A 27,326-nucleotide genomic window follows, 5' to 3' on the forward strand; every position below is an offset into this window, starting at 1 on the left:
AGTTAAATAAAAGGTGACAGGAACCAGATCTAGGACAATCATGGGTTACCAGCCAAGTAAGGGAGAGGCTGGCACTGTGACATCAATATGCTAGGCTGGAGCCATACCTTTTAGTAAAATCCTAATTTGGGAGAGGTGAGAGATGATTCAGGACTTTATTCCAAGACCTGAGGATGTTACCTTTGTCCACCCACTCCCATCTGGTTACGTTGTTATTGCTCTGAGATTGCCAGGACACTGCTTGGTGACCTCCAGGTAGGGGTGTGTGTGTGTGTTATATCGCACCCTTGTGAAGGTCTGAGGACAATCTTGAATGTCAGTCCTGAAAGGCCTTCCACACCTTTGAAACACGGTGTGTCTCTGGCCTGGAATTTAACCATCTAAGCTGCCCTGGCCCACAAGTTTACCAGGATGCTCCCATCTTGGAGGATTACCATTACAGGAGCACTCTGCTACGCCCAGCTTTTCACGTCAGTTCTGGGGATCTGAACTCAGGTTTTCCTGCTTGCAAGATGGTTCTGTTTTCTGTTCACCTGCTACTGCTTAGTCCTGAGGGACGGTAAAGGGTGTAAAGGGTGGGGCATCACAAAACAAAACAGAAACAAGGTAACAAAGTTCATAGGGGAATGCTAAAGCTGACGCATAGCCCAAGAAATCCTAAATTAGGGGGGAAGAAAAACCTACCAGCTGTATCACAGAACCCTATCTCAAACTATGCTACAAAGCCATAGTAACAAAGACAGCGCCATATTAACACAAAGGCAGGCTAATGGAACAAAACAGAGGACTCTGATAAATCCACACAGCTATAGACATCTAGTGTTCTGGGCTGAGGGGGTGATGTTTTGGGGGCTTTAGGGAGGCCAGTTTGAGACAGGGTTTCTCTGTGTAGCCCTGGCTATCCCGGAACTCAATCTATAGATCAGGCTGGCCTTGAACCCAGAGATCCTAAAACTGTGAGCCGCCACCACCACCTAGATTTTTAAAATAAAGATATCGGGGGCTGATGAGATGGCTCAGTGGGTAAGAGCACCCGACTGCTCTTCCGAAGGTCCAGAGTTCAAATCCCAGCAACCACATGGTGGCTCACAACCATCCGTAACGAGATCTGGCGCCCTCTTCTGGAGTGTCTGAAGACAGCTACAGTGTACTTACATATAATAAATCTTTTAAATCAATAAATCTTTAAAAAAAAATAAAAAAATAAAGATATCAAAAACATACACTGGGCCCGGCAAGATGGCTCAGAAGGTAAAGGTGCCTGCCACCAAGCTTGATAGCTTGAATTCAATCCCCAGGACCCACATGATAGAAGCAGAGCACTGACTCCTGTAACTTATTTTCCATCCTCTGTGTATGTGTGCTGGCATGTGTGCAAGCACCGTACATACATACATACATACACACATACATACACAGAGAAAAGACATTCAGTACGTGTGCTGACCAAAACTAGATCTCCATCTGTAGAGGAATGAACTTGGGGACTGCAGAGATGGCACAAGGGTTCAGAGCACTTGGTTGTTCTTACTGAGAACCCAGGTTTGGTTCCCAATACCCACGTGGCAGCTCACAACCATGTGTAACTCCAGTTCCAGGGGATCCAAGGCACTCTTCTGACCCCCAAGGGCACCAGGCACAGACCCAGTTAACCTACATACAACACATACATATAAACCAAATAGGAAAAGGAGAATGAAAACATGTACATCTGTTCACTGCACAAAAATCAATTCATAAGCTTGACATGGTCGCACAGCCTCAATCCCAGCACACAAGAGGCAGAGACTATCTGTGAGTTCAAGGCCAGTATGGTCTGCGTAGGAAGTCGTAGGCCAGCCAGGGCTCCATAGTGAGACCCCCATCTCTCTCACACACATACACACCCTCAATTCATAACAAACCAAAGACATTAATTTAAAACCTTTGACACTAAAACTTCCAGAGAAAAACATAGGCAAATAGCCATGACATAGGTGTGGGCAAGAACTTTCCTTGCATTGGGGTTGCATTGTGAGGATGGGATCCTGCAGGAAGTGGAGAATCCTGCTATGACATCAGGGCATCATCGGAAGGGATGGAAGTCAGCTTGCTCTCCCCTGTGCTCCCTAATAGGACCCGAAATGAAGCAGACAGAAGCCCACAGCAGACGCTTCTGTAATGGCACCCACTCCCGGATTTACCAGCTCCTAGAGCAGCAAGCACTCTTCTGAGGGTTCCAGATGAAAGCGTTTCTGGGTATTGGGAGCTGACACTTAGCGTTTGGAATGGGCTGAGAGCTGAGGGGGACCACAGGAGAGAGGAAAATGGGGAAGAAATCAGGATCTTCTTAGTCCCCTGGAAACTAACTGGGGCAGAGTGTGTGGAGAGGCTGAAGTAGATGGTCTACGGAGATGGGCATGAGTCGGAATTGGTGCGATAGAGCAAGGCAGTGCAAAGGTTCTTCTCGGGAAGGAAATGGAAAAAAAAAAAAAAAAAAAAAAAAAAAAGCCAAACTGAGGAACATTCGGGAATGAAAAAGTTAGGAACTTGAACAGGAACCTCAGAGGCAAGTGTCACCAATGGAATACAAGAGATGAATGAGAGAATCTCAGGCATTGGAGACATGATAGAACAAATGAATACTTCGGACAAAGAATATGTTTAGGGTCACACCAGGATCTCAGGGTCCCAAAGGCAGCTTCTGTCCCAGGAGCTCTGACCCACCCAGGATCTCAGAATCACAGGATCCCAGAATCACAGCATTACAGAGACAGCCACAACCAGGATCACAGGAAGGACAGACCCCAGTCAGATATATCAAGGGCAGGTAGAACTAGAGATAATCAGATGTCGGGAGGCAAGCATTAGGACATAAGCAACACCCAGGCAGTGGTGGCACTCGAATTTAATCCCAGCACTTGGGAGGTAGAGGCAGGCAGATTTCTAAATTCAAGGCCAGCCTGGTCTACAGAATGAGTTCCAGCACAGCCAGGGCTATACAGATACAGAGAAACCCTGTCTCGAAAAATCAAAAAAACAGAACCAAAACCATAAGCAACAGAAACCAAGGTTACTTGGTATCATCAGAACCCAATTCGCCCACCATAGCAAGTCCTGTATACAGAAAAGCAAGATTCAGATCTAAGATCACTTCTCATGACAATGATAGAGGAATTTAAGAAGGTCATAAATAACTCCCTTAAAGAAATACAGTAGAACACAGGTAAACAGCTAAAAGCCCTTAAAGAGGAAACACAAAAATTCCTTAAAGAATTATAGGAAAACACAATCAAAGAGGCAAAGGAAATGAACAAAATCATACAAGATCTAAAATTGAAAATAGAAACAATAAAGAAATCACAAGAGGAGACAACCCTGGAGTTAGAAAACCTTGGAAAGAGATCAGGAATCATAGATGCAAGCATCCCCAACAGAATACAAGAGATAGAAGAGAAAATCTCAGGTGCAGAAGATTCCATAGAAAACATGGACACACAGTCAAAGAAAATGCAAAAAGCAAAAAGCCCCTAGCCCAAGACATCCAGGAAATCCAGGACACAATGAGAAGACCAAACCTAAGGATAATAGGTATAGAAGAGAGCAAAGATTCCCAACTTAAAGGGCCAGTAAATATCTTTAACAAAATTATAGAAAAACTTTCCTAACCTAAAGAAAGAGATGCCTGTGAACATACAAGAAGCCTACAGAACTCCAAATAGACTGGACCAGAAAAGAAATTCCTCCCATCACATAATAATCAAAACACCAAATGCACTAAACAAAGAAAGAATATTAAAAGCAGTAAGAGAAAAAGGTCAGGTAACATATGAAAGCAGACCTATCAGAATTACACCAGACTTCTCACCAGAGACAATGAAAACTAGAAGATCCTAGACAGATGTCATACAGACCCTCAGAGAACACAAATGCCAGCCCAGGCTACTATACCCAACAAAACTTTCATATACCATAGACAGAGAATCCAAGATATTCCATGACAAAACCAAATTTACACAATATCTTTCCATAAATTCAGCCCTACAAAGGATAGTAGATGGAAAACACCAGCACAAGGAGGGAAACTACACCATAGAAAAATCAAGAAAGTAATCTTTCAACAAACCCAAAAGAAGATAACCACACAGACATGATTATACCTCTAACAACAAAAATAACAAGAAGTAAGGATCACTTTTCCTTAATATCTCTTAACATCAATGGACTCAATTCCTCAAAAAAGACATAGACTAACTGGATACATAAACTGGACCAAGCATTTTGTTGCATACAGGAAATGTACCTCAGTGACAAAGGCAGACACTACCTCATAATAAAAGGTTGGAAAACAATTTTCTAAGCAAATGGTCCCAAGAAACAAGCTGGAGTAGCCATTCCAATATCGAATAAAATCACCTTTCAACCAAAAGTTATCAAAAAAGATAAGGAAGGACACTTCATACTGGTCAAAGTAAAAATCTACCAAGATGAATTCTCAATTCTGAACATCTGTGCTCCAAATGCAAGGGCACCCACATTCATAAAAGAAACTTTACTAAAGCTCAAAGCACACATCCCACTCCACACAATAATAGTGGGGGACTTCAACTCCCCACTCTCAACAATGGACAGATCATGGAAACAGAAACTAAACAGAGACACAGTGAAACTAACAAGTTATGAACCAAATGGATCTAACAGATATTTATAGAACATTTCATCCTAAAGCAAAAGAATATACCTTCTTCTCAGCACCTCATGGTACCTTCTCCAAAACTGACCATATACTCGGTCACAAAACAGGCCTCAACAGATACAAGAAGATTAAAATAATCTCAGGCACCCTATCAGATCACTACAGACTAAGGCTTAAGACTTAAATACCAACAAAAACAACAAAAAATACAAATACACATGGAAGCTGAACAATGCTCTACTCAATGATAACTTGGTCAAGGAAGAAACAAAGAAAGAAACTAAAGGTTTTTTGTTTTTTGTTTTTTTCTGTCGGTGGCTCTTGGTTTTTTTGAAACTAAAGGTTTTTAAGAATTTAATGAAAATGAGGACACATCATACCAAAACTTATGGAACACAATGAAATCAGTGGTAAGAGGAAAACTAATAGCTCTGAGTGCCTCCAAAAAGAAACTGAAGAAAGCTTACACTAGCAGCTTGACAGCACACCTGAAAGCTCTAGAACAAAAAGAAGCAAATACACCCAAGAGAAGTAGGAAATAATCAAACTCAGGGCTGAAATCAACCAAGTGGAAACAAAAAGAACTATACAAAGAATCAACAAAACCAGAACTGGTTCTTTGAGAAGACCAACAAGATAGATAAACCTTTAGTCAGACTAACCAGAGGGCAGAGAGACAATATCCAAATTAATAAAATCAGAAATGAGAAGGAAGCCGGGCGTAGTGGCGCATGCCTTTAATCCCAGCACTCAGGAGGCAGAGGCAGGCAGATTTCTGAGTTCGAGGCCAGCCTGGTCTACAAAGTGAGTTCCAGGACAGCCAGGGCTACACAGAGAAACCCTGCCTCAAAAATTTAAAAAAAAAAAAATTGAGAAGGTAGGGCTGGAGAGATGGCTCAGTGGTTAAGAGAACCGACTGCTCTTCCGAAGGTCCTGAGTTCAAATCCCAGCAACCACATGGTGGCTCACCACCATCCATAATGAGATCTGACACCCTCTTCTGGTGCATCTGAAGACAGCTACAGTGTACTTAGATATAATAATAAATAAATCTAATCTACATATGTAGCAAAAGATGGCCTAGTCAGCAAACTTTATATGCCGCCCCCCAGTACAGGGGAACGCCAGGGCCAAGAAGTGGGAGTGAGTGGGTAGGGGAACAGGGCAGAGGGAAGGTATAGGGAATTTTCGGAATAGCATTTGAAATGTAAATAAAGAAAATATCTAATAAAAAATAAATGTTTATCTTTTTAAAAAAAAAAAAGAAAAACCAAAAGAAAGAAAGAAAGAAAGAAAGAAAGGAAGAAAGAAATGTAAACACTGACACAACCCTGAATCTTTTGATCTACAATGGTGTACGACATGCAAGATATGCTAGGGCAGTGGTGGACTGAAGCTTGTGGCATTAGCCAACCAATATCTCATTTGACTGAGGGCCCATTCAGTCAAATATGAGATGGAACCCATACCTGACACTGCTTGGGTGACCAAGAACCCGAGACTAAATATCCCAGGGACCTATAGTAAAACCAAATACTACTGCTCTAAAAAAAAAAAAGTAGCAATAAAATGTCTCTTAAATGCCGGGCAGTGGTGGCACATGCCTTTAATCCCAGCACTTGGGAGACAGAGGCAGGCGGATTTCTGAGTTCGAGGCCAGCCTGGTCTACAGAGTGAGTTCCAGGACAGCCAAGGCTACACAGAGAAACCCTGTCTCACCAAAAAAAAAAAAAAAGTCTCTTAATGACATTCTCTATGGTCATATATCAGTGCCTTGCTCAGCCATTATCAGAAAAGCTTCATCCTACAGCAGATGGGAACAAATACTGAGAGCCAACAGCAGATATTATGCAAAGAGGGGGAGACCTTGGAATACTCAGCCCTATGTGGGATGTCTCCATCAAATCCCTCCCCTTTACTCTTAGGGAACCCTAAGGAAGTGATGGAAAGGGTGTAACAGGTTGCAGGACACCAAGAAAACAAGGCCCTTTACATCAATATGATCAAAGCTTGTATGAATTCACAGAGACTGGTGCACACACCGGGCCTGCACCAGGTCTTTTGCATACATACATATTATGGCTTTCTAGTTAAATGTTTTCATAGGATTCCTGAGTGTGTGAACAATTAGGACTCTGATTCTTGTGCCTTTTCTTGGATTCTTTTCCTTCTGTTTGTTTTGTCCAATTCATATGTGTTAGGTTTTGTTTTATATAATAAGGTTTTATTTTATTATTTTAAGAAAAGACAGAACCCTATGGTGCTGGAAATGCTTGATCTCTTTTATGTGAGCCTTACTCCTGTGATAAGCATGTGTGTGTGTGTGTGTGTGTGTGTGTGTGTGTGTGTGTGAGACCTCTGAGCCTAGAAGAGGGTGTTAGATCCCCTGGAGCTAGAGCTGTAGGTGCTGTGAACTCTGGGAACTGAACTCAGGTTCAGTATCGCTCATGTGAGATAAAATTTTATAGAACGAATACAACCAAATAAGATGAAAGATTTAAAGAATATCAGCAGAGGGCTGGAGAGATGGCTCAGCGGTTAAAAGCACTAACTGCGCTTCTAGAGGTCCTGAGTTCAATTTCCAGCAACCACATGATGACTCACAACCATCTGTGATGGGATCTGATGTCTTCTTCTGGTGTGTCTGAAGACAGTGTACTCATGTATATAAAATAAATAAATCTTAAAAAAAAAAAAAAAAAGAATATCAGCAAGGGCTGAGAAGATGGCTCAAGGGTTTAGAGTACTAGTTGGTCTTCCACAGGAGCTGAGTTCAATTTCCAGGAACAACACAGCAACTGACAGCTGTCGGTAACTCCAGCTTCAAGGGATCTGATGCATCATCAAGGCATGTGCTGCACACAGACAGAAAGACACACACACACACATTAAAATAAGTAAATTTAATAATGATGATGAATATTATTAACAGATTGTGTCAATGTCAATATTCTGTGAACTCGTGTGTTGAGGCAAACTGACACACAGATCTCTATATTATTTCTTATGTCTGCACTTGGCTCTGCTAATCTCAGTAACATCGCCTCCTTTTTCATCTTGGGCCGGCGGGGTGGGTAGGTAGCATTGCTTCCTGAGACAGGATTTTATTGTGGAACCCAGGCTAGCTTCAAACTCACTGCTCTCCTGCCTCAGCCTGTTGAATGCTGGGTTTACAGGCATGTGTCCCATACCCAACTTAGCATTCTCTGTATTTTTCAAATGAGAGGTAGACCCATTGAGAAGCTCAACGGGTTAAGGCACGTGCTACCAACCCTGAAGACCTGAACTCAATCCCCAGAAGCCACAGGATGAAAGGAGGGAAGCAACTCCTGAGAGTTGCCTGTGGACTCCCCGTGCATACTGTGAATGCACAGACACACGTAAGTAAATGGAAAAGGAAAAACTGGGGCTGGAGAGATGGCTCAGAGGTTAAGAGAACTGTCTGCTGTTCCGGAGGTCCTGAGTTCAATTCCCAGCAACCACATGGTGGCTCACAACCATCTGTAATGAGATCTGGTGCCCTCTTCTGCCCTGCAGGATACATGCAGGCAGAACGCTGTATACATAATAAATAAATAAATAAATAAATAAATAAATAAATAAATAAATCTTTAAGAAAGAAAGAAAGAATTAAACTAGACTGTGAATATAATTGAAAGATATCACTCTTTCCTGGGGCCCAGATTCAAGCTCTAGAACCACAAATAAAGAGGCAGGAAAGGACTTCCTTTATAAACGGCATACAGCCAAGCCCAGAAGCCAAAGCTCTAGGCATTTACACCTTCATTCAATAAGTCAAGAGCCTGGACTGCCTCAAACATTTCCGAAATCTAGCCTTGAGGTTGTAGCCAGGGATTAATGAATGCTCAAACTGGCTCTTTCTCTCTCTCTCTCTTGTTCAATGGTCCCTCACACTCCTCAGTCAAAGAAACTCTGGGGTCACTTGCTGTGGCAATGAATGCAGGAACAAACATAATGAGGCCAAATAGCTTTGGCCCGTGGCTCCTGAGGACAAAGATGCCAAACCTCTTAACGCTCTTTCCAGGAGGAAGGAACAGTGTTTAATTTGGCCAAGGGACGAAGTCTAAAAATAACTGGATAAACGGGTTGGCAGAGAGCTACGCTGGCTCAGAACTGTTGTTGGGTTGAGAAGCTGGTGTGGTCCGATGGTGACCCTGGCTTAAAAACTACAACTCCCAGAGTTTCCTGCGGCCTGTGCTAGCTGGACGGTCATGTGATTCAGGCTCACGTGTTACTTGAGTCGCGGCTCCGGAACAACGCCTACAAGGTATGTGAAAGGAGGTACGGGAGGTGCAAGGTGGGATTGTAGGGTTCTTGGGTCTTCAGAGTTCCCCATCACTGCTGAGACCAGATCCCTGTAGGGCTCCACAGCCGTGTTTGCCTGTTGCTTTCTGCTGCACCGGTCCAGCCACGCCTTAGCCTGACGGCTCTCCACTCAGTCCTAGGCCAGGATCGAGTTAGCTTTGGAGTTAAAAACGCAACCCACCGATTTTACGCCAGGCTTGGGGCTCATCCCAACCCCACCCTGGTCAGGTGCTCGCTGTCCCACCTCCTAATGCAATCCAAACCTCGTGTTTCAGTGCTGGTCCCTGGCTGGTCTGGGAAGCATGTGAGATCTGTTCCATCTCCGACCTAATAAATAATGTGCATCGTGCTTATAGCTCTGGCCCCGCCAACTGCTCACCGTGACTTTAATGTAATCTCTTTCCTTCGTGTACCTTTTCCCTATTTGAACTGGCACTCCACTCCTTGCTATAGGTTATTCAGAACTACTTAGTGTAATCTCCCACCCCCTGCCCTGGTAGCCAGCCGCAAAAGGTTAAACTCTTCTCTCTTCTGACTGCAGATTTTTAGATAAAGCCTTGAGAAGAACTTGAGGCCAGAAAGGGAGGTGAGGGGGCTCTGACCCCATACCTTTAGGCAGAGGAAACAGCCCTCTTCTAGATTAGCAGGTAAGTTGGGCTAAATAATTGGGGTAGAGGTAAAAGCTCTTAGAGCAGTGAGAGTGGTCCAAGGGATGGGGTTACTCGTCCTGAGCTTTTGTGTGGTTGCAGGAGAGGCAAATGGCGGAGGACTGGGTAGGGGTGCCAAGAGGAAACCTGCTTCCTAGAGAGACTTAGGGTCATGGGACCTTGAAGTATGTTTTTCTGCGATGTGAGCAATATGGAATGGATGGCCTTAGACCTCTCTGGAGCTATGCCTGGACCAGGGGAGTCACCAGACTGCCTTCACTACTCACCACTGAGATTTTGCTGAGTTGCTGGCTGGGAAGGGAGATTGTGTCATAAGAGGACAAAGTCTGTGGCCAGACTGGTGTTTCTGATTCTGGCCCCAGCAGAGGGCCCCAGCACTGGGACTGTGTCCCTTAATTGCTGGATGGCAGATGTCTCCCAGAGCACCTGCACTTCTCTCTTCCTTCCTGGGTTGATGTTCCCAGCTTTGTCCATCATTAGAAGGCACATCTGGGAAGCATCCTCAAGGGCCTGGGTACTATTCTAGACCTCCTTCTTTGCGGTGGGCTGACCTTATCAAGAGGGTTGGACAGTGGTTGTGGCTGAATCACAGCCTTTGTGGGGAGGAAATGGGATTTTAAAACAAACCAAAAAAAAGATTTATTTTATGTATATGAATACACTTTCGCTCTCTTCAGACACAGCAGAAGAGGACATCGGATCCCATTACAGATGGTTGTAAGCCACCATGTGTTTGCTGGGAATTGAACTCAGGACCTCTGGAAGAACAGTCAGTGCTCTTAAACGCTGAGCTGTCTCTCCAGCCCGGGATTTATTTTAATTTTTTTATTTTGGTTTTTCAAGACAGGGTTTCTCTGTGTGTCGCCCTGGCTATCCTGGAACTCACTCTGTAGACCAGGCTGGCCTTGAACTCAGAAATCCGCTTGCCTCTGCCTCCCAAGTGCTGGGATTAAAGGTGTGCGCCACCACCGCACAGCGATTTTTTTTTTTTTAACTACAGAAAATGAGAATGTGAATGAATGAACATCCCATAGTTCCTATATGGAGGTCAAAGACCAACCCGACCATTCTTTCTGTCCACGGAATGGGTCCCAGGGATCGAACTCACGTCATCAATCTTGATTGCAAGCACTTTTACCCATTCAGCCATCTTACCAGCCCCAAAGTAGAGGTTGTTAGGGACTGTCTCCCAAGCCTCATCTATGGAAAGCACAGGCTGTACCAGGCCCACCCAGGTAATGCTTACTAATACCAGCATACTCTTCACGAGAGAACGTACACCATGAAAAGGCTTAGGGGGGCTAAAGTGACTTACCCAAGGTCACGCAGGTAGGAAGTGGACAGGCTAGCTTTTGGCTGAGTCTAAGACGAGAGCATAGCCCCTCCCAACTCAGGTGTGTGTCTGTGTGTGCATGTTTGGTTTGTTTCTTGAGACAGAATTATACTATATAGCCCAGGACTAGCTATGTGGTCCAAGCCGACCTTGAAATCACACCAGTCCTCCTGCCTCAGCCTTCCAAGTACTGAGATTGCAGGCATGAGCCTCCTTAGGGCTGCTCTTAGTGTGGGCTTAGGTGTGTCTGTTTAAGAAACGTTATTCCCCTTGGAGGTTCAGACTCTGCACTGCAGTGAGAACACCGAGGTTTGGTTTTCAGAAGAGTGAGCCTCCTGGTTTTCAAGGCAAAAGGAAAGCCTGAAGTTAGATTGTGTGTACCCCGAGAGTGAAAACAGTCGAATGAGAAGCTCTCTCTCTAAGTCCAGCCGGCCCGGGAAGGAGGCAGAGGCAAACAGATGAAAGTTCTAGAAATGTTATTTGGTTTCTGTTCCCTTATACATTCATTCAGTGTGTATGTCTGTCATTCAGTCAGTGTATGTCTGTGTGTGAATCTGTGTGGGGGTCAGAGGAAACCTGTGGGAATTGTTTCTCTCCTTCCACCATGTGGGTGCCAGGAGTCAAACCTGGTCATCAGGCTTGGTGACAGGCACCTTGACCTGCTAAGCCATCTCAGCCAGCCTTGTTTTGAATCCCAGCCACTGGTGACTTCTGCATGGCCAACAGGGCCTGGCGTGCACAGGGCCTGGGCATCTGTACCTTTGGTTATAGCAGAAGTCCTGTCTACTCAATTGTGGCTCATAGTAACAAACGCTTGGCAAAAGCAAGCCTAGAACCAGCGCAGGGCTAGCACCCAAACAAATGATGGGAGGAAATGGTACTGAGTAGGGCCAAGCCCCGTAATGCCTCCAAAAAGGACTCAGTGAGTGGCCGAGGAAATGGGGACAAGCTGGGACTTGGGGCTAGGAATATTACAAACACAATTAAGAATTCATTTCCTGGGGCTGGTGAGATGGCTCAGCGGTTAAGAGCACTGACTGCTCTTCCAGAGGTCCTGAGTTCATGTTTCTTTTTTTTTTTTTTTTTTTGGTTTTTGTTTTTGTTTTTTTTTTTCTTTTTCTTTTTCTTGAGGTCCTGAATTCAAATCCCACAACCACGTGGTAACTCACAACCATCCACAGTGAGATTTGACGCCCTCTTCTGGTGTGTCTAAAGACAGAAAAAGAATTAATTTCCTGGCCCAGTGTAAAAGTGTGTGCTGTTAAGCTGTATGACCTAAGGCAATCCCCTAGACCCACTTAATGAAAGAAGAGAACTGATCCCACACGCAGACATAAAATAAATCAATGTAATTTAAAAAATTATTTTCCTGCTGGGCTTGGTGACACAGTCCTTTAATCTCAGAATTCAGGCAAAGGCAGAAGGGTCACTGTGAGTTCATGGACAACCAGGACTGCATAGAGAGACCCTGTCTTTAAAAAAAAAAAAAAATTAGAAATTAAAACAAGTTTTCCTGAGGACTACTGTGACAGGAATTGCCACAAGGGAAAAAAGAGAGTTGATCTGAATTTTTTTTCTTTTTGGATTTTTGAGACAGGGTTTTTCTGTGTAGCCCTGGCTATCCTGGGGACTCACTCTGTAGACCAGGCTGGTCTCAAACTCAGAAATCTGCCTCCTAAGTGCTGGGGTTAAAGGCATGCACCACCACTGCCTGGTGGCATTAATCTGAATTTTGAAAGGCTTTGAAAGAAGGCCCGCAGTTTGACGTCTGGGTTGCAGGGAAGCATGCTGGTCTAAAGTGCATTGAAACATCCAGAGGTCTTGGTAGCAGCAACTGTGTGTTGTCCAGACAGCCTGGGAAGCCTGGTGATCTAGGTCCAGACCGTGCTGGGGCTTGCTCATAGACCATGCTGGCTCCATGCTTTGAATTCGCTGAACCTTCTGATCACAAGACTGCCAGAAGATCAGACGGTCTAAGACTTGCCTGTGACACACCTGTCCCCTGGGGTCTCTCCAAGTGCTAGGATTTTAGTACCCCTTTCTTCTGTGTCTTTTATTCTCCTTGCAGTGCTGGGCATCGGTAGACAAGTGCCCTAATGCTGAGTCATATCCCCAGCATCTCAAATTCTTTTATGTTTGGGTCTTATTCATCTCTCTGGCCTATAATGAAACCAGTTGGATGTGCAGCTGACGTGTGTCTATGTCTGCTGCCCACACTGTGACCTCAGTGCTGTGATAGCCCGGCATCTTAGCAAGTGGCCCTCCTGCTGTGCACTTGAGGAGGGCCTGGTACTTGTATCCTCAATTTGTGGTCTTGGGAAAGTTGCTTCGCCTTTTTGTGCCCCCAAGTCACTGTTTCAGGATAAACATATCTGCCTTTGTCTTGCCTAGGTTGACAAGAGTTCCCCGAGATTAGAAGCCCTGAAGGAGCGGGCATCCTCCCAGCTAACCCCAGGAATGTGGTCGTGAGACAGAGCCCACAGCTTTTGGAAGAAAAGTAGTCTTGGGCCATGGCCCAGGTCAGCATCAACAGTGACTACAGCGAGTGGGCTTCCAGCACTGATGCTGGGGAGCGGGCCCGTTTGCTCCAAAGTCCCTGTGTGGACGTGGTACCTAAGAGTGAGGGGGAGGCGTCTCCTGGAGATCCAGACAGCGGCACCACTTCGACGCTTGGAGCCGTCTTCATCGTCGTCAATGCCTGCCTCGGTGCGGGTCTGCTCAACTTCCCAGCAGCCTTCAGCACTGCTGGGGGCGTGGCAGCTGGCATCGCCCTGCAGATGGTGAGTGCGTGCGTGCGTGCGCTGGCATCGGAGGTAGGCAGGCAGTACTCCGGGCCTCTTTGATTTGCAGGGGAAGCTTTGAATCAGAGGTGAGCCATAAGGGACATAGGCCGTCATTCTTCCCTCCCCTATAAATGACTTTATCAGTCTATCCCAGAACTTCCTAGCCAAGGATGACCTTTAACTTTAGATCTGCCTGCTTCTACATCCCAGGTGCTGGATTTACAGATAAGTGCCACCACGCTCGCTTGGTTTTACGCAGTACTGAGGGTCAGACCTAGGACTTCATGCACGCTAGGCAAGCACTCTACCAACTGAGTCCCTGCCCCAGTCCCTGCATATTTAAGTTTTTAGGTGTTATGCTGATTTTTGTGGTTATGTCTAAATAATCGTGTTTTAGAATTATTGAAATGTTTATTAATGAAGTAAAAAGAATGTTTGTATTGGCTTCAAAATACAATGGAAAAATAATAAAATTCGGGGGGCGGGGGGGGGGGGGGAATCTCAGAACTCAAGAGGTTGAGGCAGAACCCTCATGAGTTCAAGGCCAGCATATTATTTTCCAGCTTGGGCTACAAAGTGAGATTTTATCTCAGTAGACAACAACAAAACAAAATAAGAAAACAGAAAAAAGAAAGAAGCCGGGCGTGGGGGTGCACGCCTTTAATCCCAGCACTTGGGGGCAGAGGCAGGCGCAGATTTCTGAGTTCAAGGCCAGCCTGGTCTACAGAGTGAGTTTCAGGACAGCCAGAGCTATACAGAGAAACCCTGTCTCGAAAAAACAAAAAACAAAAAAAACAAAAAGAAAGCAAAGAAAATTATAAATTGTTTTTGAAACTTAAGTTTGAAGCTGTTTGAGGTCCCCCCTAATTTGCTTTTTAGAGATTTTTTTTAAAGATTTATTTATTTTTATTTATATGAGTACACTGTATCTGTCTTCAGACACACACCAGGAGAGTGTCCCATTACTGATGGTTGTGAGCCACCATGTGGTTGCTGGGATTTGAACTCAGGACCTCTAGAAGAGGTCAGTGCTCTTAACTGCTGAGCCATCTCTCCAACCCCTTGTTTGTTTGTTTAAAATTTTTAATGAAACTCATTTTTTATACTTTGTTTTTGTTGTTTGGTTTTTTTTTATTTATTTTATGGGGCTGGAGAGATGGCTCAGCAGTTAAGATCACTGACGTCTCTTCCAGAGGTCCTGAGTTCAATCCCTAGCAACCACACGGTGGCTCACAACCAGCTGTAATGGGATCTGATGCCCTCTTCTGGTGTGTCTGAAGACAGTGTACTCCTATACATAAAATAAATACATCTTAAAAAATATTATTTTATGTGTGAGTGTTTTGCCTGCAAGTGTAATGGTATACCGCATGCATGCAGTACCAGTGGAAGCCAGAATAAGGTGTCAGATCCCCTAGCAGCTGGAGTTAGAGACGTTTGTTGAGCCCCGGTGTAGATGCTGGATATTGATTCCAGGTCCTCTGAAAGAGCAACCAGTGCTCTTAACCATTGAGCCATTTCTCTAGCACCTGAAATTCATTTTTAAAGAAAATTTCAACTTGGCAACACCTCGTAATCTGTTGAAATTGTCCTGGGAGATAAGACCCGATTTTGAACCTGCTTTGGACATTGGTGTAAGAAATGCCAGCAAGGAGTTTACCACGCCTTTCCCACACCCTCTCCCTTGTTCTTCCCGCAGGGCATGCTGGTTTTTATCATCAGTGGGCTGGTCATTCTGGCCTACTGCTCTCAAGCCAGCAATGAGAGGACCTACCAAGAGGTGGTGTGGGCTGTGTGTGGCAAGCTGACAGGTGTGCTGTGTGAGGTAGCCATTGCGGTCTATACCTTCGGAACCTGCATCGCCTTCCTCATCATTATTGGGGACCAGCAGGACAAGAGTGAGCCACTCCCCGAACCCCAGTGCCCACCTCCTCTTTTTCCCCTTGGCCCGAGGGTCCTGGGGTAGAGAGGAAGACTGATACAAGCTAGATACGCCCTCTCTGCAAGCCCTGCATCTTAGGACCCGTTGACGTGGGAGGACCACACCCTGAATGGCGTGGCTTGACATTCCCTCCTCCCCCATGCAGTTATAGCTGTGATGTCGAAGGAGCCGGATGGGGCCAGCGGCAGCCCCTGGTACACAGACCGCAAGTTCACCATCAGTCTTACCGCCTTCCTCTTCATCCTGCCCCTGTCCATCCCCAAGGAGATTGGCTTCCAGAAATATGCCAGGTTCGGAGGTCCCAACCCAGCCTGGGCCAGACAGAGACTCTGATCAAAGGCAACCGGAGAGCCATTTCTGGTGGGGAACCCGTCTCCTCCATAGCATCTTGCTTGGGGAGCAAGAATAGGCAAGCCAGGGCAAACCAGAGCTGGCAGGAACCTCGGCCCAGGACTTTCCTTTTCTGTGTCTATCAGGGAAGATAGCGGCCCTTTGTACGGTTGAAAGGTTGTGACCTAAATGTCCTTGTCAGAGAAGGCATTGGGGATGGCTGGCAGTGTCACAGCAGATGCTGGCCTGGGCATTGGTTTCCCTGGAAGCTGGGAGCCTGTGATCTTGATATTGTGGGCTTGGTGGGGGGCAGGGGGAGGGGGTCTTCCCTGGAGCTTCATAGCTCCATACCTGAAAATCTCTGGACGTCGGGATGTTTCACACTTGACCATCTGCAGAGTTTCCTTAATGTTAGTATCCTAGTATCCGCACTTTCCCCCTTGGCCCTAGAGTGTCTCAGTTCTCAGAGCCCAGGCCCATGGGATGGCCAGCTATGAGCCCTTGCCACATCTGGCTGCTCAGGCTGAGCTAGCTGTGCTTTGGAGCCCCGTCCGTGGATGTGGTCTCTCGAGTCAGTGCATGTGCCCCTGGCTGAGATGCTGGCAAGCTCCCTCCTTCCCGTGGTAGCTCTCTCTGACACTTATCTCTCCGGAATCATTATGTGATGGGACTTGGTGCCTAGAACAAGGGTGGCACTTTTGGAGATGGAACTGGACAAGGCAGGGCTGGCACTGGGAACTAGGACTCAGTGTCTACTTCTTGGCAGCTTCCTGAGCGTCGTGGGCACCTGGTACGTCACCGCCATTATAATCATCAAATACATCTGGCCAGATAAAGAGATGCGCCCGGGGGACATCTTGACTAGGTAGGTGAGAGTCCCTGGGAAATACATGGGATAGAAGCTGCTAAAGGTCTGACATCTCAGTATCACACACATGCCCTTTCCTAGGCTCATTAGCACATTTATACTAACTCACCAGTCATAGGGAGGAGATGAAAGGGTCTGTTCTGGTTTTGGGGTAGATTGTTTGTTTGTATGTTTGTTTGTTTTTACCTGAATGAAAGAATAACAGTCTGGGCCAGGAGGAGTCTCTACCACCAACATCTAGCAGATGCCACTGTGCCATGCAAAGACCCACCATGGGGAGACTATGAGGGAAAATATGCATGTTTTCTCAATTACTCAGACTGGGTACTATGTAGCCCAAACTAGGCTTAAACTCACTATGTAGCCTGGCCTTGAGCTCCTGATCCACCTGCCTCTACCTCCCAAGTGCAGATACACACCACCATGCCTAGCTTTATAGTCTGTCTGTCTGTCTGTCTGTCTATTATTTTTAAAGAAACATCTGAGAAAAGCAATGTCCCAGTTCAGGAGCCAGGAAGTCTGGCCTCTGGTCCTAGGATGACCTCTCAGAGCCTGTCTCCTGAGTGTTAAGATAGACACGTCCTCTGCCCATGTGTGATCAGTGTGTAGAATGCTGGTTGTTGAGGGTTGGTGAATGAGTGAAGAGTGGGGGCAATGGGGACGGTTGATGGCTCTGTAGGATTCACAGGTTCACACTGTGTTTGCCCACAGACCAGCGTCCTGGATGGCTGTGTTCAACGCCATGCCCACCATCTGCTTTGGATTTCAGGTGCCACCACCAGGGTCCCTGCTGTCCCATTAGCTCAGACCCACAAACCCCCAGGACTGGGAAGGGACCCAGATTATAGACAGGATGATTAGATCCCTGGGGAAATGGATGAACCAAGGACCCCTGGCTTGCCCCTTATCCCTGGGACCTTTGCCCCCAAGCTTCCTCTCTTTGAGACCTGGGGATGAGGCCACTTCCCCACTGTGACCATACCCTTCCCTTGGACAGTGTCATGTGAGTAGTGTACCCGTCTTCAACAGCATGCGGCAGCCTGAAATAAAGACCTGGGGCGGAGTGGTGACGGCTGCCATGGTCATAGCTCTGGCTGTCTACATGGGCACAGGTGAGTGTTCCCCTCCAGGGGCCAGGCTTGGATGCTCCCACGCCCTCTTGAGTCTCCAAGGTTTCTAGACCAGCTTTCCTAGGGAAGCTCTGCACTCTTAACTCAGTGAACACTTCTATAGGCATTGACTCGAGTTGAGCTGCCCAAGGCGGCCGCCCATCATCAGGGTGAGCGTGTTCCATCTGCTCATTGGTCCTAAACCGATGCGGAGTGATTATCGGAAGGTGTTCCCATTGTGGGGTTGCTGCACGGACGCATGGAACTGGCCCCAGCCCTGGTGGGATGACAGCCTTGGAGAAATAATTATGTATAAGTAATAATGAAAAAATTGAATTCTAGGTGGGGGCAGGTGTCATCATGACACTGAAACCAGGAAGTAAGGACTGGGACTGAATAGGGGTTGCATTCCCAGAAGGCTTCTCTCTGAGTATGGGGTACCTGAGGAGGCCCATGGGGGAAAAAACAGACTGTAAAGGGCTGGGTGGGGAGGAGCATTCCAAGGAGAGACTGTAAGTGCAGGGCTTCTGAGCCGATGTGGGAGGAGGTCTGTATTTGGGGTGTAAGAAGCTGGTGCCTATGAGGCTGGGCAGCCAAGGGGAAGACGGTGGGTGCTGCCAGGAGTCTGGGAGGATGCATTTCTTTTTCTTCCTTTTTTTTTGTTTGTTTGTTTGTTTGTTTGTTTTGTTTTTCGTTTTTCGAGACAGGGTTTCTCTGTATAGCCCTGGCTGTCCTGGAACTCACTTTTGTAGACCAGGCTGGCCTCGAACTCAGAAATCCGCCTGCCTCTGCCTCCCGAGTGCTGGGATTAAAGGCATGCGCCACCACACCCAGCTCCTTTTTTTTTTTTTTTAATGATTTATTGATTTCATGTATATAAGTACACCCTGGCTGTTTTCAGACATACCAGAAAAGGGCATCAGATGCCATTACAGATAGTTGTGAGCCACCATGTGGTTGCTGGGAATTGAACTCAGGACCTCTGGAAGAGCCGTCAGTGCTTTTAACCACTGAGCCATCTCCCCAGCCCAAGAGGATGCATTTCTTGGATGGGAAATGACCAGGCAAAGAAACCTCTGGCTGCTGCGTGGATTTGGGCAAGAGGTCAGAGATGGACCGGGAGTTCCCACCCTCCTGTGGTATGGGACGAGGACAGGAGCTACCCGGGAGAGTGCTGTGTCAGCGTCTGAAGCACCAGCAAGAAGCACAAGAGGCTGAGTCCCTTCTGTCAGGGGTCCCATGTTCTGACCGGGGTGATGGGCAATTTAGAGAGAGGTGAATGGGGGACTAGAACAGGGTGGTAAGCAGGTGTCTGGGGTGGAGCTGACTGTGCATGGGCAAGTCCACATTCTCTGAGGAGGGGACAACTGAACTGAGACCCGAGGCAGCAACAGAGCTGTTTGAGCAGATGGAATGGTTAGTATAGAAGTTAGAAGGCATGTGCAGAGAAATGTGGGGGCTGGTGGGCCCACCATCAAAGGACATCTACGAAGGCAGACTTTCTTTCTGAGGCCCAGGCCTCACCTCCCAGGCTGCTACAGCATTCTTTCTGAATGACGTTGCTTCTAGCAGGAGTAGGCTGCGGTCCACCGCTTACCCTTCTGTGATTGCCCGCCCTCACCCAGTCCCTGGTCTTTGCCTACAGGCATCTGTGGCTTCCTGACCTTTGGAGCTGCTGTGGACCCCGACGTGCTCCGGTCCTACCCCTCAGAGGACGTGGCTGTGGCCGTTGCCCGAGCCTTCATCATCCTGAGTGTGCTCACCTCCTATCCCATCTTGCACTTCTGTGGGCGGTGAGCCCCTTCCCCACCCTGTCCAGAGCCCCCTGAGAGCCAGCACAATACATGGCCTTGTATGGAACCTGTTTTGTAGCAAGGAAAATTGAAGCCCACAGAAAAGAGTGTGTCCAGGATCTCCTTCCCCCATACTCATGCCAGATCTGTTGGTTCCAGAACATTCTGTAAGCTCTGTGAGGGTCTCCTCCAGATCTTTTAATGAGCTTTTATGTGAACCCAGCCAGCCCGTTGAATACTCCAAACGATTCCTTTTATAAGGGGCGTAGTGGTTGGTATCCATATTCACTTGAAGAGGCCAAGCCTTTCATAAACTTACCTGCAGCCCATAGCCACCAAGGACAGTGCTGGTCACAGATGAGGACCCAGGCCCAGGGACCACACTCTGCCCATTGAGGAGCTCCTCCCCGTGCACTGCCCAAAGCACCCTGAGCCCCTCCTCATGTGAGCAGGGCTGTGGTGGAAGGCCTGTGGCTGCGCTACAAGGGGATGCCCGTGGAGGAGGATGTGGGCCGGGAGCGCCGGCGCCGGGTCCTGCAGACGCTGGTGTGGTTCCTGCTAACCTTGCTACTGGCGCTCTTTATCCCTGACATTGGCAAGGTCATCTCGGTCATCGGAGGCCTGGCAGCCTGCTTCATCTTCATCTTCCCAGGTACACACCCCGGGTGCCACCACCCCACCCCCACCCCCACACAGCAGGATCTACCTAGCCTCAGCCAGGGACTCAAAACCTGCCAGTAAGATGAGCAGTAGTCTCTGTTGCTCACTGACATGGCTCAGCTACAGTGCTGCCATCTCAGCGCTGACTCCTAGAGAGAAGGTGTGATCTCTGTTTTACTGATGAGATGTGAGGTCAGAGCAGCGGTCCTCAACCCTGGAGTTGAATGGCCGTCTCATAGGGGCCACCTATCAGATATCCTGCATCAGGTCAGATATTTACATTGTGATTCATAACAGTAGCAAAACTACAGTTATGAAGGAACAACGAAGATGATTTTTTATTGGCGGTCACCACAATGTAAGGAACTGGTTTTTTTTTTTTTCCATTTTTTTATTAGGTATTTAGCTCATTTACATTTCCAATGCTATACCAAAAGTCCCCCATACCCACCCCCCAAGGAACTGTATTTTAAAGGGTCACGGCATTAGGTAGGTTGAGAGCCACTGAGCTAGAGAATTTAGGCCAGCGGCTAAGAAGCTCAACTATGGACAATCCATTTGAACTATAGGCCCAGGTCCAGGGTCTCGATTTGAACCCTTCATTCAACAGTGTACACTGTTGACTCTCAAGAGCTGACTAGCTTATTCCAGTCCAGAGGGAAGGAAGCCTGGTCGTGGCACCTTAAGGTTGGAGTCAAGAGACCCAAGCTGATGTATCCCCAGAAACCTGCCCTGTCTGCGTGGCTATGAGTTCTGCTGGACCCAGTTTGTTTCTGTATTGAGGCCTCCTCAAAGCCCATCCCACTGGACATGGAGCAAGGGAGCCATGCCTGCTCTGGAGTAGGCAAGATGGCATGAGCCATTCCTGATTCCCTATTCAGTGTGCCCCTTAGCTCTGAGTCCTGAATATAGCCCAAGCGGTGCTTGTTAGCCGCTGGCCTATCATGGGAGAGCAGAGGGCAGGTGTCCAGCTGGGCGTGGCTTGAGGCAGGGGACCTGGATTTCAGACTCACCGGTAAACAGTCCTTTCTCCATCACCACCACTGCCTCTTGGCTGGGGAGGCTGGGCTGTGGGAGGGAATCCCCACCTCTTCCATACTCAGGATTCTTTCTTTCTTTCTAGGGCTGTGCCTCATTCAAGCCAAACTATCAGAGATGGAGGAGGTCAAACCTGCCAGGTAAAGCAGGGCCAGAGAGCCCAGCAGCCTTTCAGGAAGGTGAAGAGGGGCCTTAATGAACGTTTGATATTTCGGGGATTCCTGGGAACTGGCACACGTTGTTGTTGCCTCCACACTAGGGGCTAAGGTGAGGTTGCTAGGGGTTTGGAGTCCCTGATGCTGTGCCAGTGATTTTTTGTAAGAAACAGCTTAAAAGGAGAAGAGTCTTCAACTCATGGTTTGAGGGCACAACTGGTCCCAGCGGCAGGAGTGTGTGAGGAGTTTGGACATGTGTCCTTGGGTAGGAAGCAAAGTAGTGACAGGGACTCTCAGCCTACCTTCTCCATCATTTCTTCTTAGTCAGTCTGGGACTTCAGCCCATGGAATTGTTTGGGCCCTATTTAAGGTGGGGCTACCTTCCTCTATTAAACCTCTCTGGAAATGATCTTACAGACCCACCCTTGGCAATTCCAAATCCAATCAAATTGACAATGGCAGTGAGCCATCTCGTTACATAGTGAGAACCAAGCCAGCCAGAGCTACACAGCAAGACACATACATACATACATACATACATACATACATACATACATACACACACACACACACACACACACACACACACACACACACGATCTCAAAAAGAGAGGGAGGGGGCTGGTGAGATGGCTCAGCCGGTAAGGGCACTGACTGCTCTTCCGAAGGTCCTGAGTTCAAATCCCAGCAACCATATGGTGGCTCACAACCACCTGTAATGAAATCTGATGCCCTCTTCTGGTGTGTCTGAAGACAGCTACAGTGTACTTATATAAATATAATAAATAAATAAATCTTTAAAAAAGAGAGAGAGGGAGGGAGGGAGGGAGGGAGGGAGGGAGGGAGGGAGGGAGGGAGGGAAGGAAGGAACTGGAGGGATGGCTCAATGCTTACAAATGCTTGCTGTTCAATCAATCCTAAAGACCAGGGTTCAGATCCCAGCACCCATGTAACAAACCAGGCATCCTGCAAACTTCTGTAACTCCAGCTTCAAGAGATCTTCTGTATTCTTCTGACCTCCACACATGCACCTATACAGTGCATGTAACACTCACATAGGCACACACACACACACAAATAGGAAGGTTTTGATACTTGGAAGTATAACTTAATAGCAAACCCTGTGCTTTTCATATGTGAAGACCTGGGTTCAATACCCTAGTATTGCTTCCCCAAATGATGGGGGTTTAATGTACATTTATGCAATGGGTAACCTGAATTACTTATATAATTCATGTAGTAGTGAAAGGCTTTAGAAGAAAATGTGGGAGTCCCACGCCCCTAATTGGACATATCCCTAATCTCGGTACTTGGAAGTCTGAGACGAGAATACTTGTAGAGTACGAGGCCAGCCTGGGCTACATGAGTTCAAGCTAGCCTAGGCTATATAGTGAAACCTTTTCTCAACCAAAAAGTTAGGGTGAGTTTCTTCTCTTACAGCGCACTCTCCGCTTACCTTCTCCTAAGACATCTCTGTTTTCCCTGTGGGCTGTAATCTAAACTGTTTTTGTGGTTTTTTTTTTTTTTTTTTTTTTTTTGGTTTTTCGAGACAGGGTTTCTCTGTATAGCCCTGGCTGTCCTGGACCTCACTTTGTAGACCAGGCTGGCCTCGAACTCAGAAATCCGCCTGCCTCTGCCTCCCGAGTGCTGGGATTAAAGGCGTGCGCCACCACGCCCGGCTTTTTTTCTATTTTTTTTTTTTTTTTTTTGTGGTTTTATGTATCTTGACTACACAGATTTATGCAGTGTAGACAGACATAGGGGTTTGTTTGTGATTTTGTTGTTTGAGGTAGGAAGGTTGCCGGGAGTTTAAAGCCAGCCTGGACTTCAGAGGGAGACCTTGGCTTAAACATTTACCACATATAAGTCATCACATTGCTTCCATATATGTATGTTTCCCTGAATAATAGTTGGGGGGAAAGGGGGTGGGTTCATATTTTAAGAAAAATTATTCCAGGGCTGGGAATGTAGTTCAATGGGCTAGTAGTGCTTGCCTACAACATACAAGACCCTGGGTTCAATCCCTACCATGACAGAAAGGGGAGAGAGATGGAGGAAGAGGGGAGAGAAACATATTTTTGGTTTTTTTTGAGACAGGGTTTCTCTGTATAGCCCTCGTTGTCCTGGCACTCACTTTGTAGACCAGGCTGGCCTCGAACTCAGAAATCCGCCTGCCTCTGCCTCCCAAGTGCTGGGATTAAAGGTGTGTGCCACCACTCACCACTGCCAGGCAAGAAACAGTATCTTAAGAAAATAAAAATTAGGGGTTGGGGATTTAGCTCAGTGGTAGAGCGCTTGCCTAGCAAGCGCAAGGCCCTGGGTTCGGTCCTCAGCTCTGGAAAAAAAAAGAAAGAAAATAAAAATTAGCTGGGCGTGGTGGTGCACGCCTTTAATCCCAGCACTTGGGAGGCAGAGGCAGGCGGATTTCTGAGTTCGAGGCCAGCCTGGTCTACAGAGTGAGTTCCAGGACAGCCAGGGCTACACAGAGAAACCCTGTCTCGAAAAACCATAAATAAATAAATAAATAAATAAATAAACAAATAAATAAATAAATCTTTAAAAAAAAAAAGAAAAGAAAAATTAGCTGGGCGTGGTGGTGCACGCCTTTAATCCCAGCACTTGGGAGGCAGAGGCAGGCAGATTTCTGAGTTTGAGGCCAGCCTGGTCTACAAAGTGAGTTCCAGGACAGCCAAGGCTATACAGAGAAACCCTGTCTCAAAAAAAAAAAAAAAAAAGAAAGAAAGAAAAAAAAGAAAAAGAAAAATTACCCTTCATCTCAATGCCAGTGATAAGTTCCTGGAAGGTTTTTTTTTTTTCTTTTTTTTTTTTTTAACACATTGTTGCAGCTGTCTGCCTTCTATTTGTTTTTTATATTTATTATTTTAAATTCTCTCTCTCTCCTCCTCCCTCTCCCTTCCCCTCTCCCTCCTTCTCTTTCCCCCTCCCACTGCCCCTGTCCCCCCCACCTCTCTCTCTCTCTCTCTCTCTCTCTCTCTCTCCCTCCCTCCCTCTCTCTCCCCCTCTCCCTCTCCCTCCCTCCCTCCTTCCCTCTCCCTCTCCCTCTCCCTCCCTGCCCGTTTTCTGTTCTTTTAAGTGAAGCATCTCATTCCCTGTCACCTGCGTTTTCCTGAGCATCTTCCCACAGGGAGACTTGCCTTCCACTGTGGTGGTCCGTCTTCAGCATTAGCCCCTCTAGGTCTTGGTCCCCTTAACAGTGAAGTAGGGTCACAGGCCTTTGTACAGGAAAGTCCTTGGGAAGCCTGGCGCGCTTGCCTACGGAAGTAAGGTGACTGATTATCTTGGCTGCTACAGATATGAGCCTGAAGAAATAGGGAAAAAAAAATGACTGAAGCATTCTCTTGTCCTCTGCCCTACAGCTGGTGGGCACTGGTCAGTTACGGAGTCCTTCTGGTCACACTGGGAGCCTTCATCTTCGGCCAGACCACAGCCAATGCCATTTTTGTGGATCTCTTGGCCTGAACTCTGCCTCCCCAGAAACAAGTGACCGAGCATTGCTCGGAGCTGTGGAGCTGCCCAGGTCCCATGTCCCATTCCAGCCAGTGAGATGACACGTGGACACCTTTCCCCTCGGACAGTCATGAGACAATCAGGTCTGTGGACGGCTCCCGCCCAGCTGCCTTGCATCCTGACCCCACGTTCTCATGGATGGAGGTCCCATATCACAGGAGCTTCTTCCCCTTTGCCCAGATCTCCACTTCAAGCCTTTGGGACTTGAGGATGAAGAGGGTCAGTGGGTCTCAGAAGAGAAAGCCTATTCTGACTTCCCTCTGGAAAAAGAACAACAAAAAAAATGCATCTGCAGAGGGCTGGCATCCTCCGAGGAGCGTGTCAGGACTGTGCTCAGTCCCTCGGGGTTTTGTGCCTGCCCATGTCTCTCAGAAGCCAGTGACAGCTTCTCCTGGGACCTGGCAACTTCCAAAGGAGCTGCTGACATCATATAAATGTCCAGATTCCTCTCTTGGTCCCTATGAGTCTCTGGTAGCTTCGCAAGTCTTTGGGCACCCTACTGTGACTTTGTCCAAACCGAGCGGTCCATGTTGGGTTTGCTTCTGCTGTGTTCCCGGACATCACCAAGTCTAATGTTTACAAACGGTGCCAGCCTGGCTTCGGAGCTAGGGGCTGCCATGCCACGGTGCTCTGAGCACTCCTCCGTTAGCTTTTTTTGCATGGGCAGAGGGTCTGTTGTCTTTTTCAGATTCCAGATAAGCCCGTCTTTTCAGAGGTTTGGGGTAGGATCTTTTAGACCATCCTTCCAGGCAGGGATGCTCAAGGTCCTGGTGAAGTTCAGCCTCACTCCTCCAAGCCTGTCCTCTCTCTTCTCCCGCTAAACCCAGCCCCAGAACCCAGAAGGAGTTAGACTGGGGACCCTGGATGTTTTCCTTCCTGTTTCCATCTTTACCCATTCCCACATGCCCATCCCTCTCCCCCAACCCCAATCTCTTCTCTTTCTTCATTTGTGGGTTTTGTTATTTGGTGGGGGGAGGGTGTGGCACCAGACCCTGTGACACCAGCTTGCCTGGCTCCACACATCTGTCAAGCCTGGCCTCCATGCCTAGGGAATCCCGCTGAGTCATACCCACCCCAGGTGAGGTCAGCCTAGATACTTCTCTCTTTTGACTGCCTTAGCTTCGAACCTACCCCTGCTCACTTTTGTAAGTCCCAAGTACAGAATTGGTCTTTATAAATATATTCTGTCTAAAAAACACTTATCCTAGGAGCGAGAGGGACCCTTCCCAGCAGACTACGCCCCTGCCCCCAACACAGGTCAGCCCTGTTGAGGCAGAAGGCTTAGCGTCCAGACTTGCTGGATTGTTCTTCTCCCATCCATCCCTGGTACTTCTGGTCCTGCTACACTGTTTTCCCCTAACCCCCATAAGGCTCCAAGTGCTGCCTTTCACAGTGACCAATCACAGAGCTGGGCACAGCTTAGAGACATGCTAGCTGGGACAATTGGCTAGAACCAGGCTTCAGCTTGTCCTCAGGACCCCCTTCCTCTGTCCCCTTTGCCCTCTGTATCCAGTTTCTTGCTGGTTCTTTGCTACTCAAGCACACTTGGAGACGTGAGGATGGTTAATAAAGGGACTTACACTGCTAAACTGTGTCTCCTTTATCTTCTGCTTTGGACAGAGTCTAGGCCATAAATGTGTAGGTGACACTCTTTGACTATCCACAACCAGGAATGGCACCAGTGGGCTCTCTCGCCAGAGCAAGAGTCTTCAGGAGGCTCTGGACGCCCTTTTTCTGTTCCCTCTCCTGAATCTTTACGCACTGACTGTTTCTGTCCTAACTCAAGCACTCGCTCCTTCTCTCTGGCCCCTGCATCTTTCCATCTGCAGCAGCCTCTCGGATGCTGAGCCAGGACCATAATCTTGGAGTGACCATCAAGTTCCTCAGCATCCACTGGGTCTATAAGAGACAGGATAGACCCTGCTTGGCGGGATACAGAGTCAGGCACTGACCTCAACATGCCAAGAAAATGACAGGCAGATTAGATTTATCCCAGGGTAGCTGGGCGGGCAGACAGATGCTAAGCAGTCACACAAGTCTACTTGAAAGTTGTTGAAAGTCCCAAGAAGGGAAAGTGGAGTCACTGTGTCTCTGGAACAAAATGGCCAAGATCATGAA

At 47.3% G+C, this 27,326-nt stretch overlaps 1 protein-coding gene across 1 annotated transcript; it reads left to right on the forward strand.

Moving 5' to 3' along the window:
- Nucleotides 1-8,925: 8,925 nt before the first annotated feature.
- Nucleotides 8,926-26,797, forward strand: Slc38a7 (solute carrier family 38 member 7). The gene is made up of 12 exons (XM_021170526.1): nt 8,926-8,963; nt 9,543-9,648; nt 13,394-13,782; nt 15,485-15,683; nt 15,873-16,017; nt 16,824-16,922; nt 17,637-17,694; nt 17,923-18,037; nt 19,680-19,827; nt 20,280-20,479; nt 21,611-21,665; nt 25,058-26,797. The coding sequence occupies exons 3-12, from the start codon at nt 13,513-13,515 to the stop codon at nt 25,158-25,160; spliced, it is 1,392 nt and encodes a 463-aa protein (XP_021026185.1). The 5' UTR covers nt 8,926-8,963; nt 9,543-9,648; nt 13,394-13,512; the 3' UTR covers nt 25,161-26,797.
- The last annotated feature ends 529 nt before the right edge of the window (nt 26,798-27,326 follow it).

The sequence above is a fragment of the Mus caroli genome, unplaced genomic scaffold (assembly GCF_978045245.1).
Source record: "Mus caroli unplaced genomic scaffold, Mus_caroli_1 scaffold_10, whole genome shotgun sequence".
NCBI lineage: Eukaryota > Metazoa > Chordata > Mammalia > Rodentia > Muridae > Mus > Mus caroli.

Bases quoted from the DNA above. Each gene is read 5' to 3' on its own strand.
- Slc38a7 (XM_021170526.1), top strand. From the start codon at position 13,513: ATGGCCCAGGTCAGCATCAACAGTGACTACAGCGAGTGGGCTTCCAGC. The intron at 13,783-15,484 runs GTGAGTGCGTGC...TTCTTCCCGCAG, and splicing joins CTGGCATCGCCCTGCAGATG to GGCATGCTGGTTTTTATCAT. The intron at 17,695-17,922 runs GTGCCACCACCA...TCCCTTGGACAG, and splicing joins CCATCTGCTTTGGATTTCAG to TGTCATGTGAGTAGTGTACC.